The sequence below is a fragment of the Prunus dulcis genome, chromosome 2, assembly GCF_902201215.1.
Source record: "Prunus dulcis chromosome 2, ALMONDv2, whole genome shotgun sequence".
Classification (NCBI taxonomy): domain Eukaryota; kingdom Viridiplantae; phylum Streptophyta; class Magnoliopsida; order Rosales; family Rosaceae; genus Prunus; species Prunus dulcis.
Window position 1 is genome coordinate 23,218,223 of NC_047651.1, and position 18,032 is coordinate 23,236,254.

The following is an 18,032-nucleotide window of genomic DNA, read 5'->3' on the forward strand; positions in this document are numbered from 1 at the left end:
ATATTTATGCCGGCAAAATTTGCCGGATTAGGTTTCCTCCGACGAAAAAACCTCTGCCGACGAAATTTCGTCGAGAGAGGTCTTTTTGAAAAAAATAAATATAAACTTAGGATGTTTAGGTTAATTAATTTTTTAAAATTTTATTGTTACTAATTAAATAACATATTTGCCTAATTTAATTAGTGAAATTAGTAATTATATTTTAATTATTATTTATTTAGTGAATAATTAGTATTAGATTTATTAATTAACTTCATGAATTATATTACTTAATAAATAGTAATTCAATTTTTCCTTTTACTTTTTTCCTTTAATATTCACTAAGTAAAACATAACTACTAATCAAAGTAATTGAAAAGAGAGCTACTTAAAGGGTATAGCTGCGCGGCGGGACTTTTAAAATATTATACTATTCGGAGTACAGCCCCGCGGCTATACTTTGAAGATATTCTTTTGAGGTGCCTTTTAGGAACACACAACATCGAAAATCCACAATCCTATAAGGTCTTTATTAAAATTTAAAAAAAAAAAAAAAAAAAAGCACTACGATGGTTTGGTAAGTGTGGCTAACATTGGAGAGTTGGGGTAATGGGCTCGGCTATAGGCTCGGCTTTGGATTTGGCTCTAATTAATAAAAATTATATTAATCAAAGACTTGGGCCTTGGGGCTCTTGGGCTTTGGAGAAATTTAATTAAGACACCCAAACGAGAACAAGCATGTAACATCCCACATTGACCAACGAAGAGAGGGTGATGTGCCTTATATGTACATGCCCGTCTCCAGCTAGCACGAGGCATTTTGGGAGCTCACTGGCTTCGGAGTCATGGGAACTCTGAAGTTAAGCTAGTTGGGGCTAGAGCAATCCCAAGATGGATGACCCACTGGGAAGTGCTCGTGAGTTCTCATAAACAAAACCATGAGGGTAAAGAGGGGGGTCCAAAGCGGACAATATCATGCTACGGCGGAGCCGATCCCTGGATGTGACATAGCAATTAATTGTTTTCGTTTTTGACATATCCTTTCGATTTAAATTTGAATGAAATTAGGTTTGAAAATTGCACAAAATAATTCAAAATAATTAATTACTATTTATTGAGCAATTTAGGAAATAAGTAACATATTTAAATATTCAATAAAGAAATAATAATTAAAACATAATTACTAATTAAAGTAATTCAAAAAGGATAAGATATTTGAGGAAGTTGGGCAAAAGAAAGAGTAAAGAAACTAATTATATATTTTTAAAAAATAATAAAAGAACACTTCTTCCGACGAAATTTCGTCGGCACAGGTCTATGCCGGCAATATTTGCCGAAATAGGTTTCCCCCGACGAAAAAACCTCTGCCGACGAAAGTTCGTCGGGAGAGGTATTTTTGAAAAAAATAAATATAAACTTAGGATGTTCAGGTCAATTAATTTTTTAAAATTTTATTGTTACTAATTAAATAACATATTTGCCTAATTTAATTAGTGAAATTAGTAATTATATTTTAATTATTATTTATTTAGTGAATAATTAGTATTAGATTTATTAATTAACTTTATGAATTATATTACTTAATAAATAGTAATTCAATTTTTCCTTTTTCTTTTTTCCTTTAATATTCACTAAGTAAAACATAACTACTAATCAAAGTAATTGAAAAGAGAGCTACTTAAAGGGTATAGCCGCGTGGTGGAACTTTTAAAATATTCTATTATTTGGAGTACAGCCCCGCGGCTATACTTTGAAGATATTCTTTTGAGGTGCCTTTTAGGAACACACAACATCGAAATTCCACAATCCTATAAGATCTTTATAAAACGATGGTTTGGTAAGTGTGGTTAACATTGGAGAGTTGGGGTAATGGGCTCGGCTATAGGCTCGTCTTTGGATTTGGCGCTGATTAATAAAAATTATATTAATCAAAGACTTGGGCCTTGGAGCTCTTGGGCTTTAGAGAAATTTAATTAAGACACCCAAACAAGAACAAGCAATTAATTATTTTTCGTTTTTGACATATCCTTTCGATTTAAATTTGAATGAAATTATATTTGAAAATTGCACAAAATAATTCAAAATAATTAATTACTATTTATTGAGCAATTTAGGAAATAAGTAACATATTTAAATATTCAATAAAGAAATAATAATTAAAACATAATTACTAATTAAAGTAATTCAAAAAGGATAAGATATTTAAGGAAGTTGGGCAAAAGAAAAAGTAAAGAAACTAATTATATATTTTTAAAATTAAAAATTAAAAAAAATACTAAAAGAACACTTCTCCCGACGATTTTTCGTTGGCACAGGTCTATGCCGACAAAATTTGCCTGATTAGGTTTTCCCCGACGAAAAAACCTATGCCGACGAAATTTCGTCGGGAAAGGTCTTTTTGAAAAAAAATAAATATAAACTTAGGATGTTTAGGTTAATTAGTTTTTTAAAATTTTATTGTTAGTAATTAAATAACATATTTGCCTCATTTAATTAGTGAAATTAGTAATTATATTTTAATTATTATTTATTTAGTGAATAATTAGTATTAGATTTATTAATTAACTTCATGAATTATATTACTTAATAAATAGTAATTCAATTTTTCCTTTTTCTTTTTTTCTTTAATATTCACTAAGTAAAACATAACTACTAATCAAAGTAATTGAAAAGAGAGCTACTTAAAAGGTATAGCCGCGCGGCAGGACTTTTAAAATATTCTACTATTCGGAGTACAGCCCCGCGGCTATACTTTGAAGATATTCTTTTGAGGTACCTTTTAGGAACATACAACATCGAAAATCCACAATCCTATAAGGTCTTTATAAAATAAAAAATAAAATAAAAAATAAAATAAAAAAGCACTACGATGGTTTGGTAAGTGTGGTTAACATTGGAGAGTTGAGGTAATAGTCTGGGCTATAGGGTTGACTTTGGATTTGGCGCTGATTAATAAAAATTATATTAATAAAAGACTTGGGCCTTAAGGCTCTTGGGCTTTGGAGAAATTTTTAATTAAAACACCTAAACGAGAACAATCAATTAATTGTTTTCGTTTTTGACATATCCTTTTGATTTAAATTTGAATGAAATTAGGTTTGAAAATTCCACAAAATAATTCAAAATAATTAATTACTATCTATTGAGCAATTTAGGAAATAAGTAACATATTTAAATATTCAATAAAGAAATAATAATTAAAACATAATTACTAATTAAAGTAATTCAAAAAGGATAAGATATTTGAGGAAGTTGGGCAAAAGAAAAAGTAAAGAAACTAATTATATATTTTAAAATTTAAAATTTAAAAATAAAAATAAAACAACACTTCTCCGATAAAATTTCGTCGGCACAAGTCTATGCTGGCAAAATTTGCCGGATTAGGTTTTCCCCGACGAAAAAACCTTTGCCGACGAAATTTCGTCGGGCGAGAGGTCTTTCTAAAAAAAAATAATTATAAACTTGACTCTCCCAAAAAGAGGATCAACATTACTAACCTCACAAATTTGGAACATTTCATTGCAAGAGGAAACTCATCGACTCTCAAAACTAGTCGAGACTGGCTTCCTCCTTTTCAACTTCAGCGCATATGGTTGGACTACTGGCACCTAGGGCCAGACTTTCCAATGTGGCTTCGGAAGCAAACACAATTGGTGGTTCTAAGTCTACCAAATACGGGAATTTCAGATACCATCCCGACTTGGTTTTCGAACATGTCTTCCCAGTTGTTGTCTCTAAATCTGTCTCACAACCAACTGTATGGGGAGATTCAAAACATAGTTGGCAGGCTTCGTCATCAATTGACCTAAGTTCTAACCAATTCACCGGTTCGTTACCTTTGGTTTCCTCCACAGCACTAGATCTTTCGAATTCATCATTTTCTGGATCTATCTTCCACTTCTTTTGTGAAAGGATGAGTGAACCAAAAGAAATTTATTCTCTCATCTTGGGGAAAATCTTCTCAGCGGAAACATTCCTAATTGTTGGATGAATTGGAAAAACTTCGTCGTCTTAAACTTAAAAGGCAACAATTTAACTGGGAGTGTTCCAACCTCCATAGGATTCTTACACAAGTTGACATCATTACAGTTGCATAATAATCACCTGTCTGGAGAATTTCCTTTGTCCATGCAAAACTGCACAAGTTTATTAGTTGTTGATCTTGGAAAAAATAAGCTTGTTGGAAGCCTGCCAATATGGATGGGGAAAAGCCTTTCAAATTTGGAGGTTCTTAACAATCGTTCAAATGAGCTTCAAGGAGACATTCCTTATGAACTTTGTTATCTGAAAAATCCCCTCTCAGGAGCAATTCCAAGATGCTTCCACAATTTTAGTGCAATGGCCGCCTTGCCAATATCAGACACGCCCATTGCAATAGCCGAATATGTTATGGATAATGTGATGTTGGTGACAAAAGGGAGAGAAATGGAGTATTATTTCAAAATGCTTAGATTGGTAATAAGCATAGACCTTTCAGACAACATCATATCTGGGGAGATCCCAGAAGAACTGGCCAGCCTCCTAGGCTTACGATCATTGAATTTATCGAAAAATCTTTTGACCGGAAGCATTCCTTCAAAGATTAGTAACATGAAATGGTTAGAATCTGTGGATTTGTCAATGAACCAACTTTATGGTGAAATTCCTCAAGGCATGAGGATTTTGACATTTCTGCGTCACTTAAACCTGTCCTAGAACAATTTCACTGGATAGATTCCAAAAAGCACTCAGCTGCAGAGCCTTGATCAGTCTAGCTTTATTGGCAATCATCTTTGCGGACCTCCGCTCAACGATGATTGCGGTACTGCAAATAGGATGATTCCACCAACATTTGAGCAGGACAGAGGATACCATTTACTTGAAGACAAGTGGTTCTACCTCAGCTTGGGAATAGGATTCGTGTTGGGGGTTTTGGAGTGTCCTAGGTTCTTTACTGGTGAACATGCCATGGAGCATTCTTCTTTCTCAGTTCCTTAATAACATAGTATTTAAACTTCATGCTGTAATTGTTAAATTTATTAGCTAGTTGTGTACATTGCAATAAGACTTGCTTTATAAACAAGTCTAAATATGCACTGAGGTTGTTAAGGTTTTTTCTGTTATCTTATGAAGAATATCGTTGTATCACCTTCACCTACACCATAAAAGCAATTCTTGTTGTCTCACACACATCAAATCAAATGGCTACATATTCTTACGATGTGAAATTCCTTTTCTTTCTCTTCTAAATTTCATTTTCCTCTGAACAACAAGAAACTGGAATTTCTTGTTTTGCAATGTAAAAAAAGAAGCGTTCTTTTGTCCCACTATTCAAGCTAATTAGTTTTAAAGTAGAAATCATATTTTTTTTTTAATTTTTTGGTAAAAGAAATTAGATGTTTGGGTTTGGATTTACAGACTAATCACACTGATATGATGAAAGAAGAAGATTTTTCACCATACCCTGCCGTTGTCAGTAATGAGGATTTCGACGTGTGCATGCAAGAAAAGACTTCACTTTCTTCTATTGCGGCGCCGGCGGAGACTCAAGGACACAGTCAAAGCAATTTATCGGTTCCAATTTCATCTATGGATTTTGTTTTCGTGGAGATGCAATGCAAGCTAGAAAAAATAAAAGCTTTTGATTACTATTTTGTTTGAATTTAATGGACTGGCCATTTTCCTCACATTTGGTCGAGAAAGCACTGTTTTCAACTCCACTGCTGGTCAAATTTTCATGTTCGTTAACCCAAAATTTCCTCTTCCCCGACCTTTTAACATTGTCAAAGATTCAACGAGTCTGACTGTAATTAATTTGATAGGGATGGATTTAGAAAAAGTCTCTGCCGTTGACCTGCGTTGACCCTCCTCAGCTAGTATATATAGCACTACTCTGGATGGCTCATTGTTCATACACATAAGTAACGTACATCATATAACTAAGCTTTATGGAGGGGACCATGAGAGCTGTTTTACCTCTGATTAGGTTTCTAACTATTGCAACCATTACAGTCAGTATTGGTTTATGCAATGGAAATATGGCTGGCCCTTGCAATGAAGGTGAAAAACAAGCACTTCTGACTTTCAAGCAACATCTTAAAGACCCTGCAAATCGGCTTTCGTCATGGGTTGGTGAAGAAGATTCCAACTGTTGCAATTGGACTGGAGTTGTCTGTGATAACTTAACGGGTCACGTACTCGAGCTCCACCTTGGTAATTCCAACTCCTTATTGAACTCCAACACTTCCTTGGGTGGTAAGGTAAGTCGTTCTTTGCTCAGTCTAAAGCATCTGAACTACTTGGACTTAAGCAACAATGACTTTCAAGGAATACAGATTCCTAAATTCTTTGGTTCTCTTATAAGTTTAAGATATCTTAACCTCTCAAAAGCAGGGTTTGAAGGAATAATTCCTCATCAGCTGGGAAATCTCACGAGTCTACGCTACCTCTGTCTTGGTGATTACAAGCTGAAGGTTGAAAACCTTCAATGGGTTTCTGGTCTCTCTCATTTGGAACATCTGGACATGAGTTCTGCAGATCTTAGCAAAGCATCTGATTGGTTGCAAGTCACAAACATGCTCCCCTCTTTGAAAGAGTTATATTTGTTTGGTTGTGGACTCTATCACATTCCCTCTCTACCTTTGATCAATTTCAATTCACTTGCCATCCTTGACCTTTCTGCTAACGTATTTACTTCTTTGATGCCTAAATGGGTATTCAGTCTTAGAAATCTAGTTTCTCTTTCCCTCAATAACTGTGGTTTCCAAGGTCCAATCCCAAGCAATCCACAAAATATCACATCTCTCAGGGAAATTGATTTCTCATGGAACAATCTTAGTCTTCCAATACCTGCGTGGCTGTTTAACCACAAAGACCTTACTTCTTTGAATCTAGGATACAATTATCTTGGAGGGACAATTCCAGATGGAATTGCAAATATGACTGGCCTTAAAGTTCTTAATCTCGAGACGAACCTCTTCACTTCTACCATACCTAAATGGTTGTACAGTTTTAGCAATCTTGAATCCTTAATTCTTTCTGGCAATCACTTGCAGGGTGAAATTTTGAGCTCCATTGGAAACTTGACATCCATTGTTACTCTTCACTTGAATGATAATCAGTTCGAAGGGAGGATCCCAAAGTCATTGGTAAAGCTATGTAAGTTGGTAGATCTTGATCTGTCAATGAACAACTTCACAGTTGGAAAGGCATCGGAAATCATTGAAAGCTTGTCCAGTGTGTGTCCTTCAGATCGAATGAAGTCTTTGTCGTTGAGGTATTGCAATCTTTCTGGTCATTTAACAGAGAAGATTAGAGATTTTAAAAACTTAAGCTACCTTGATCTTTCTGGTAATTCAATATCAGGTCCCATTCCAGTGTCCCTTGGAAATTTGTCATTCTTAGTGAACTTAGACATCTCTGACAATCAATTCAATGGAACTCTTCCAGAAACTATTGGTCAGCTCAAAATGCTTACAAATTTGGATATATCTTATAATTCATTAGAAGGTGTGGTGTCTGAAGTTCATTTTACTTATCTTTCAAGATTGGAGGAGTTCAGTGCCAAGGGAAACTCAATGACACTGAATACTAGTCGAAGTTGGCTTCCTCCTTTTCAACTCCAACACTTGTACCTAGATTCTTGGCATTTGGGGCCTGAATTGCCTAACTGGCTTCAAGGACAAGCTCTGTTATGGACTCTAAGCCTGCCGAATACAGGAGTTTCAGGTGTCGTACCGACTTGGTTTTGGAACTTATCTTCCCAATTAGTTTATTTGAATATCTCACACAATCAATTGTGTGGAGAGGTTCAAGATATGGTTGTTGGCCCTTCAGTGGTAATTGACCTAGGTTCTAACCAGTTCAATGGTTCATTACCTTTGGTTTCCTCCACAGTTCACATGCTAGATCTTTCCAATTCCTCCTTTTCCGGATCTGTCTCCCGCTTCTTCTGCCATAATATGCATGAACCAAAACAACTCTATCTTCTTCATCTAGGGAAAAATCTTCTCACTGGAAAAATTCCTGAATGCTGGATGAATTGGCAAAACTTGGCGGTTGTAAACTTTGAAGGCAACCATTTAACTGGGAACATTCCACGCTCCATGGGGTACTTACTAAACCTCAAATCGTTGCAGTTGCGAAATAATCACCTGTCCGGAGAATTACCTTCATCCCTACAGAACTGCACCAAGTTGTCAGTTGTTGACCTTGGTGGAAACAAATTTGTCGGAAGCTTACCACTGTGGATAGGGAGCCTTTCAGATTTGCTAGTTCTGAACTTTCGTTCAAATAAGTTTCAAGGCAGCATTCCTTCTGAACTCTGTAATCTCATAAACCTCCAAATCTTGGACCTCGCAGATAACAATATTTCAGGAACAATACCAAGATGCTTCCACAAATTTAGTGCCATGGCCACATTGTCGAAATCAAACAGTCCGAATATTTTGTTGTACGACATTTATTCTTATGGGAGGTACATAGTTGAAGCAATCTTGGTGACAAAAGGGAGAGAAGTCGAATACAGAGAAATTCTTGGATTGGTAACTAGCATGGATCTTTCCAACAACATTATATCTGGAGACATCCCTGAGGAACTGACCAGCCTCCTCCGTCTGCGAACACTGAATTTATCAGAAAATCTTTTGACTGGAAGAATTCCTTCAAACATTGGAAACATGACACGAGTAGAATCTCTTGACTTTTCGATGAACCAACTTGATGGTGAAATTCCTCAAAGCATGACGAGTTTGACATTTCTAAGTCACTTAAACTTGTCCCACAACAACTTGACAGGACGGATTCCAGAAAGCACTCAGCTTCAAAGCCTTGATGAGTCTAGCTTTATTGGTAACAAACTTTGTGGTCCTCCACTCGAAGAGAAGTGCGGTGCGAAAAGGGTGATACCGGCAGCAGTTGAGCAAGACAGAGGATACAATCTGGTTGAAGACAAGTGGTTCTATCTGAGCTTGGGATTAGGATTCATGTTTGGTTTTTGGAGTTTCCTTGGTTTCTTGCTCGCTAACATGCCATGGAGCATTGTTTTTTCAAGATTCTTAAATAGGATAGTACAAAAGATTTATGGTGTAATTTGTTGAATAATTATTCTTTTGTTCCAAATGTTATCCTTTTCTTTGGTTTTGTAATTTTTTTTTCTTTTGGCCCTCATAAGATTGAAATTATTTAGTAATAGTTATTATATTGTAAATAAATATGAAACATTCCTTTCATTTGAAGTGCCCAAAAATCCGTTACACATTGCATTATGACTCTGGGGAGGGAAAAGATATAAATGACATCAATAAAACCCGCCATGACGGTTCGGATAACAGCCTTTTGCGACTTTATGAGTTTCTTTGCTAATACCAACATGAAACCATTAATGACATCATCATAAATTATAACAGTAAAATAATGAGGCATACAGAATCTCCAATCCAAGCCCAGCGATCCTTCTTCCTCCATTGCAGCGTCTGCTTCTTCGCAGATGCCAAACCCTAAACCCAAACTCTCCTCTCCCCAACCACAGCCACAATGTCGTCGTCGTCTCTCCCCAAAACCCCATCCTCTCCCCCCTCCCCTCCTCCCTTAGACAGCTCCGACGCCGACCGCCGCCTCCGAGAGGCCGAGGACCGCCTCCGCGATGCCATCGAGGAGCTCCAGCGCCGCCAGCGCTCCGCCGCAGCTCGTGGGCCCCAGCACCTCCCGCCTTGCGACCACGCCAGCGACGAGTCGTGTATCGCCCACGCCATTGGCAATCTCTGCCAGAGCTTTCTCTTGTCGTATGGCGTACGAGTCGGAATTGGCATCCTTCTTCGCGCTTTCAAGCTCGCCCGCAGACAGTCGTACTCTTCACTCCTCGATCTCAAGGTATGGATTGGCAGTTTTTGTAATTACTCTGCATTTTCGTACCCGATTGTGTTCCTTCCTCTTGGAGATTAATAGTGATAAGATTGGGTCCAAATTGTTCAATTAGCGACAGTGAATGTGGATTTCTCTTGCAATTTTCAGATAGGATACTTGTGAAGGATTGAAATTGTATGCGTTTGGAATGCCTATAGTCTATAGGTTGTTGAAATGGTAAATGATTGATTTTTGTTTCTTTTTTGTTTTACTACAGCAACTAGTCTCAGAAAAAGATCTCATTGTAAGAGAAGAAGCATGCCGAATCGGTTTATTTTTTGGTGGCTTTAGTGGTTCTTATCATGCTCTTAGATGCTTGTTGAGAAAGTGGAGAAAGAAAGAGACACCATTGAATGCGTGAGTTTTCTTCTTTATGTCTGTGTATGTGTTTCTGCGTATATGCATTGAAATGTTTTGAAACTGTTATTCCTTATATATGACTTTGTTTAAGGGGATGATGGAGCAGAATTTTAGCAGGTTCAGTTGCTGGTTTGTCTATTTTAGCGTTAAATGACTCAAACCGAAGGCGCACACTTTCTATGTACTTATTGGCCAGGCTAGCCCAGGTAAATTAATGTATATTGTGATTGTATATCTGTAGTAGTTTTTCAAAAGTATGTGAAATGAGGGTTTTATTGGTCTTTCCTATCTTTTGACATTTCTTTTCCGTCATCAGTGTGCTTATAATTCTGCGAAGTCTAAGAACAAGTTTCACTTTTGGGGAAGCCATTGGAGGCATGGGGATTCTCTACTTTTTTCAATTGCATGTGCACAGGTAACATTAGTCTCTGTTTTTTTGTTGAGCTTGTAGTCTGTCATGTTTGCCAAATCCTTTTGACTCTCTCTCTCTCTCTCTCATGCTGTCCAAGATTGTAATTATTTTAAAATTATTTTTCAGGTTATGTATGCTTTTGTAATGCGTCCTGAGAGCTTGCCAAAATCTTATCAAGAATTTATCCAGAAAACTGGGCCAGTTGCACAGCCTGTGTACAAGGCTATAAGGGAATGTTGTAGAGGTTACCCTGTGGATATTGCGTCACTATCTGATTACTTGTCTGAGAGAACGAAATCTGACTCTATAAAGTTGGAAGAGTATCCATCCATTTTTCCTTGTTCTGTTATTCATCCAGACACAAATTCTTGTTTAGCTCACAATGCAATTGCAACATCAGCTACCTTTAGGAAAACGTTTCCACTTTACTTCTCTTTGACATTTGTACCATTCGTTGTTCTCCGCCTGCAGAAGGTAAATTCTTCGAACTTGTTATTTATTTCATTTTTCTATATGATTTTGCTTCTTTAACAATGACTATGTCTGAGATGCTGCAATTACCCATCAGTTGCATTTGACCATGATATTGGATTTATTGCCATGCATGCACAATATCTTTTTCTTATATTTGTGCAGTGGATATAATCTACTAAATATTTCTCCTGAATTGCACTCTTTAGTCATGATTTCTTTTCATTCCTTATATTTGTATTATGTGGATTGCCAAGCCTTTTTACTTGTTTTTAGGAGTGAGAATTTTTGTTAATCAGGAGATTGTTGTAAACAAAAGAGGATAGTTAGGGAGCTGAATGTATGCTTCCTCAGTTTCTTTTCTTTTTTGTTTTTAAGAAGTCTCTTTATATTAATTTTTCAACTTTATGCCTTTTAGTTCATGGAGGCCCCTGCTCGTACCTTTTTGGTTGCTCTTAAAGATGCTGTTCGCTCAACAACATTTTTGTCTGCTTTTGTTGGGATCTTCCAGGTAGCTTTTTTCCCTTTTACCCCCTTTTTTTATTGGGTTTTGTACTTTTTCCTACCTGTATAATCTTCATGGCTACATTTTAATGTTTCTCTTTTGGTGCTAGGGTGTCATATGTTTGCATAGAAAAGTTGCATCAAAAGACCACAAGCTTCTATATTGGATTGCTGGTGGAATATCTGCTCTTTCAGTTTTACTGGAGAAAAAGGCTAGACGTGGTGAACTTGCTCTTTATGTTCTTCCGCGAGCGGGAGATTCCTTGTGGTATATCTTAGTAAATCGCCACCTGCTTCCAGATATTAAGAATGCTGAGGTACTATTTTATTACCATGCCACTTATCCCTCAACTTTGATCTTCTACTCACCGGTGAGGAAGAGATGTTATTTGACTAACCCTTGGATCAAAATTTAAGTTTTGATATTTACTTCTTTTTTCTTTCTTGTTGAATTTTGATTAAAAAAATAGTTGCTTTAGAGTGGAGGGAAAGATAATTGAAAGTAGGTAATTCTTTTTTGAATGGTTACAGGTGTTTTTGTTTTGTTTGTCTATGGGAGGAATCATGTACTACTTGGAACATGAGCCAGACACTATGGCTCCATTTCTCAGGGGTCTGATCCGTCGGTTCCTTGCTAGCAGAATAAGCAACCCTGTCTCTGCGTCCAATAGGAGTTCCTCCTACACATATTTGCAGAGCCTTGATGCCATGAAGAAGCCGAAGCTCTTAGATAGTCGTCATACTGAATCACCTTCCGAGAAGTATAATCTTGAATCAATACCAGGGCTGTGAAGGGTTGAGGTGGAGACTCTCCTGCTCCCAAATTTTTTTTCCTGGGAGTTTCAATAAATAATATGTATTGGGACTCAACAATGTTAAAATTTTCGCTTGTTAGCTTTACAAAGGGAAAAAAAGCAAGTATTTCATTTTTTGTCCCATTTTCTGTATGGTTTTTTTGTATAAAGTTGAAGTTGGGCATTGATGTACTTGATTTTGAAGACAAGAACTACAATGGAAGGCAGTTGCCAATTTTTTTTATTATAGCAGATATATACCATTCCATGTTTGTTTCTAATTTCTAACCTTTGACCTGTTGAGAAGACACCAATATTGGAGGATACACGCAACAGGGAATTCTAACCCAAATTATTTCAACGGTCCACCTGAACTATTTTAGTTTTGATAATCAATAAATTAATGATTTTACAATGAAATTCTAATCCATATTATTTATTCAATTCAATGGCCCTGCTACGTGTCTACTCTGATCCAAGGATTTGTATCCATGAAAGTGCAGACCTTGGTTATTGTCTCGGGAAGAACTCACTACATTGACCTTAAGAGAACCCACAAGAATGGACATAAGACTGTTTGAGGCATCTCATACAGGAGATGTTCAACTCTTGCACCAACTGCTAGCAGAGAATCCACTTCTACTCCATAGCCTTGCGCTAGCTTTCACAGAGAACCCCTTACACGTTGCTTCGACTGCCGGCCATGTTGACTTTGTTAAGGAGATTGTGAGGTTGAAACCAGCTTTTGTGAGAGAACTCAACCAGGAGGGTTTTAGCCCCATGCACATCGCATCCGCCAATGGTTATTTTGAGATTGTAAGGGAGCTGCTGAAAGTTGACCAAATACTGTGCCGGCTAAATGGAAGAGATCAGTGGACTCCTCTTCATTATGCAGCTGCCAGAGGAAGGGTAGATGTTGTTGGAGAAATGGTTTTGGCTTGTCCTGAAAGTGTTGAAGATGTGACCATACAAGGGGAGACTGCCTTGCACCTTGCTGTTAAGAACAGCCAGTTTGAAGCAATTAAAGTTGCGGTGGAATTGGCCATACAACTGAGGAAGGCGAACGTCCTCCTGAATATGAAGGATAAGCATGGCAACACAGCTCTTCACCTAGCAACTTGGAAGAAACAACACCAGGTAAAGTACAATAATTTAGTTTTCCATTTCGAACCGACCTTCCCTCTGAAACAGAGTGCAGGCATTCAGGATGAATGACTAGCCATGGAGTGCTTGCGTGTGAGCTTTGTCCCCCTGAAAGTTAATGTTGACTTTATTATTTTACTAAGATATACAAAGTTGTTTCATAAATTTTGATCACAATCCAACCTAGAAAGAGGCGACTTATCAAAATATTTCAATGGAAACAAAGATAAAGAAGTGGAGTAGAACTTGTTTGATACTGCAAATGCCCAAATTATTAGTCAATCTTACAGATTACAGGCAGGAAGGATAAAAAAAACAATGTAGTTGGTCAAGATATAGCACAAAATTCATAATCTTAAGAAAAAAAAAATCTAATGAAGTAGAAATTTCACAGGTGGTGGAATGGTTAGTTGGCATAAATCGAACAACACCTGGTGCGTTGGAAATAAACAATGTAAACCAGAGCGGTCTCACACCTCTTGATCTGCTGCTAATCTTGCCAAGTGAAGCCGGTGATAGGGAAATCCATGAGACCCTTCGCCGTGTTGGAAGTTCAAGAGCACAGGACATAGCCCATTCTGCTGTTCCTTCATTAGACTCTCATATCCTCTCACATTGCCCCATGGCATCAGAGACCCCTCAACCGCAGCAGCCAAATAACTTGATGGAATACTTCAAGTTCAAAAAGGGCAGAGACTCTCCTAGCGATGCGCGTACCGCTCTGCTAGTCGTGGCAGTACTGGTAGCCACAGCAACCTTTCAAGTTGGGCTCAGCCCTCCAAATGGTGTTTGGCAGGACAATGCTGGCTTGACCAAGAATGGGACTGGCAGTGCTGAACCAGCACGCTTAGCAGGGAAGTCCATCATGGGTTCTTATAATGCAGTTCTATTTGTCATCTTTGTATCTTTCAACTCAATCGGGTTTTCAGTTTCTCTTCACATGATCAGCGTCCTCACTAGCAACTTCCCTTTGCAGTTGGAGCTTCAAATCTGCGTCGTTGCAATGTACGTCACCTACAACACTGCAATGATCAACATTGCACCAGATAACACAACGGTCCTCATCAGTGTGTTTACAGCAGTTTTGCCTACTTTGGTATCAGTTGCTGCCAAATGGGGTAGGCACTTTTTCATGAGGCTTAGAGAATTTCTAGCAAATTGAATGCTTAGGTTACATATGAATTAGTTTCTGATAAACTCAACTCCTGGAATACCATTTTTTCCACTGTCATTACCAATTAACGATGAACAACAACCTGTGATGGCGATTGTATCATCTTGTAACGCTGAAATTATTTGTAAAATGTTATTTTTGTTTGTTCTAATTCGAAGACTCTTACCACTATTCTCTGATAAAAATAAACAAACTTTGATCGGTAGTTTTCTTGTAGAAGATACATATCATCCTCAATATTTGTTTCTAATTTCCAAGCGTTGACCCTGATGCAGATCAGATGTTCCACCATATGAAAACACGAAATTCCAACTCAGATTATTCTAAGGTCATCCTGAATTATTATAGTTATCTCATCAATAGATTATGAATTTACATGACTAGAGTTCAGACAATTGCTCTGCTACGTGTCTGATCCTAGGTTTTGTACCTTAAGGCACAGGTTATGTTTTATCTGGTGAAGAATGTTGATGTGAGTCTCCTAATTAATCAATGAGATTTACTTCCTTAATTAATTAAGGGACTTACTTTCTTATTTTATATAGTTGACAAATCATTGTATAATTAGGAGATACTATCATAATTGATTACTGTATCTAATTCCTATATATACCTCCTTATGGAGAAGAATAAAACTTAACCTAAAGTATTCAAACTATATTCATATTTTAGCGTGGTATCAGAGCAATTGATCATAGGTTGTCTCTAACCCTTATCTCAAATTTCTCATATTCAAATCAAATTCCTCATATTTTCCCCAAATCCAAATCCCTCAAATCTAAAGTTCTCAAATCATCTTATAAAAATCCCTAAACACATACCCTCAAATCTTATACACATGCCTCTCAAATCCAATTCCTCCATCAAATTCAGACATCAAATTCCTCCAATCAAAATTCCTCACATTCTCATATCACATCTTACTTCCGCTGCGATGTCAGGAACCCCTACGATTCTCCCCCTTATTGCAGACTCACAAAAGCATGTGGTCAATCCTGCTAACCCGGCTACCCGGACTCGTGCTTCTATCGTCACCACCAAAGGTTCTACTTTTCATACGTCCTCTCAAAAATCTACATGGATTATCGACTCGGGTGCTACGGATCACATGACATTTGATCTTGGCCAACTTATTAGTCGCAAATCATCCACTCCGTCGGTAGTGTCTAATGCTAATGATACCCCCTCCCCTATGGTTGGGAAGGGCTCTCTATCTCTCTCTACTTCCCTACATCTGGATTCTATATTGCTTGTTCCATCTTTGGACCATAACTTGTTGTCTATTGCACAACTTACTACTACTTTGGGGGTGTGCAGTAATATTTTGGCTGAATCATTGTGTTTTTCAAGACATCCTCACAGGAAAGACGATTGTGGTACTCTGCGGGGCAAACTTTACTACTTGGACTGGGCACCAGATAGTGAGATCAAGGTTGGTCAAGCTTTCACAACAAGTGGAACTCATTTTGAGTGGGAGAGAGACAAAGTTTGGTTTTTGCATAAACGTCTTGGGCATGCCTTATTCGGTTATCTTAAGAAGTTGTTTCCATCATTATTTTTCAGTCTTTATGTTTACAGCTTCTAGTGTGATACATGTGAATTGGCTATGAGTCATCGTGTTCTGTTCCCATTAAGCTCAAATAAGAGTTTGGTTCCATTTTCTCTTGTTCATTCTGATGTTTGGGGACCTGCTAAAATTACCACTCCGGTAGGAGCTCGATGGTTTGTCATGTAAATAGATTATTGCACACGCATGACTTGAGTTTCCCTTCTCAAAACTAAAGGGGAAGCCAGTTCCAAGTTTCAACAGTTTTATCAAATGGTGGAGACTCAATTTCATGCCAAAATTCAGGTTCTTCATTCTGACAATGGCAGAGAATTTCTCAACCATGATCTTAACTAGTTCTTACAAGATCATGACATCATACATCAACGTTCATTCCCTTACACTCCCCAACATAATGGGGTGGCTGAAAGAAAGAACAGACACTTATTGGAAGTAGTTCATGCCTATCTCTTTGGTGCCAATATACCACGATATTTTTGGGGCGAAGCTGTCGTCTCTGCAGTATACCTCATCAATCGAATTCCTTATAATATCCTAAATTTCTGAACACCACTTCAAACACTTCACCCTAATACCTCTCACCCCAAGCCTGGAACCCGGGTTTTCGAATGTGTTGTATTTCTCTACTTACGTGACCACCAACGAAGTAAATTGGATACCAGAGCTGAAAAGTGTGTTTTCATTGGCTATGCACCTCATCAGAAAGGATACCGGTGTTATCATCCTCCTAGTTAGAAGGTCTCTAGCTCCATATATGTTGTGTTTCGGGAACATGACTTATATTTTTCAATAGTCCATGAGGAGAATCAATAATCCACCACTGCTAAAATTCTCGATTTTTTTTTCCCTATGACTTCACTCTGCACCGACACGACTGGTCGCCAGTGGAAAGCCACCAGTCTTCCCCTTTTAGCTCTTCGAACACTGAGAATCTACTTCAAAACAACCAGTCTCCAGTGGAAAGCCACCGGTTGGCCCTTCTTAGTTCTTCAAATACAGAGAACCTGCTTCAAAACGACCAGCCTCCGGCAAACAGTGACCGGTCGCCAGAGGAAAACGATCAGTTGTCTCCACGCTGTCAAAATCAAGACGAGGAAATTGAACTGTTTATGAGATTTTTCCTGCTCCAGCTCCAATACCACACCAATCACCTACTGAGAAAGTCATTCAGGTAACATCTTTCCCTGAAACTGATAACACTAATGAAATATTCCATGATGATTTGATTACAGAAGGCACAAAACCTACATATCAGCTTCCAGAAAGGAAAAACCGTGGCAAACCTTGAGTAAAATATGAAGCAGATCTTAAAGCCAAAGGGAAATACCCCATCAATAATTATATATCTCTCAGCAAATTATTAGAGTCACATGTGCACTATGTGAAGTAGTTGGCTGACATATCTGTCCTGAACAGTATAAGTGAAGCACTAGAAGACCCAAAATGAAAAAAAGCCATGAATGAAGAAATGCGAGCTCTCCAAAAGAATGTTACATGGGAACTCGTGCCCTTACCTTATGGAAAGAAGACAGTAGGATGCATGTGGATTTATACTGTGAAACTCAAAGAAGATGGATCTGTTGAAAGATATAAAGCTAGATTGGTGGCGAATGGGTACACACAGAGATATGAGATAGATTACCAAGAGACCTTTGCCTCAGTAGCCAAGATTAACAATATTAGAGTCCTATTGTCTCTAGCAGCAAATCTTGATTGGCCACTACATCAGTTTGATGTCAAAAATGC

General features: G+C 37.6%; 3 protein-coding genes and 1 pseudogene across 3 annotated transcripts; all 4 read left to right on the forward strand.

Moving 5' to 3' along the window:
* The first annotated feature begins 3,338 nt into the window (after positions 1-3,338).
* Positions 3,339-5,005, forward strand: LOC117618413 (annotated as a pseudogene).
* Positions 5,006-5,906: 901 nt separating this feature from the next.
* On the forward strand, positions 5,907-9,056 carry LOC117618414 (receptor-like protein EIX2). The gene is made up of 2 exons (XM_034347985.1): positions 5,907-7,251; positions 7,324-9,056. The coding sequence occupies exons 1-2, from the start codon at positions 5,907-5,909 to the stop codon at positions 9,054-9,056; spliced, it is 3,078 nt and encodes a 1,025-aa protein (XP_034203876.1).
* A 259-nt stretch (positions 9,057-9,315) lies between these two features.
* On the forward strand, positions 9,316-12,665 carry LOC117617058. Its single transcript, XM_034346304.1, has 8 exons — positions 9,316-9,828; positions 10,079-10,218; positions 10,328-10,427; positions 10,538-10,636; positions 10,760-11,107; positions 11,523-11,615; positions 11,719-11,925; positions 12,140-12,665. Exons 1-8 carry the CDS (start codon positions 9,493-9,495, stop codon positions 12,398-12,400), a joined length of 1,584 nt encoding a protein of 527 aa, XP_034202195.1. The 5' UTR covers positions 9,316-9,492; the 3' UTR covers positions 12,401-12,665.
* Positions 12,666-12,963: 298 nt separating this feature from the next.
* On the forward strand, positions 12,964-14,707 carry LOC117618415 (ankyrin repeat-containing protein BDA1). Its single transcript, XM_034347986.1, has 2 exons — positions 12,964-13,539; positions 13,940-14,707. The coding sequence occupies exons 1-2, from the start codon at positions 12,964-12,966 to the stop codon at positions 14,705-14,707; spliced, it is 1,344 nt and encodes a 447-aa protein (XP_034203877.1).
* Positions 14,708-18,032: the final 3,325 nt, after the last annotated feature.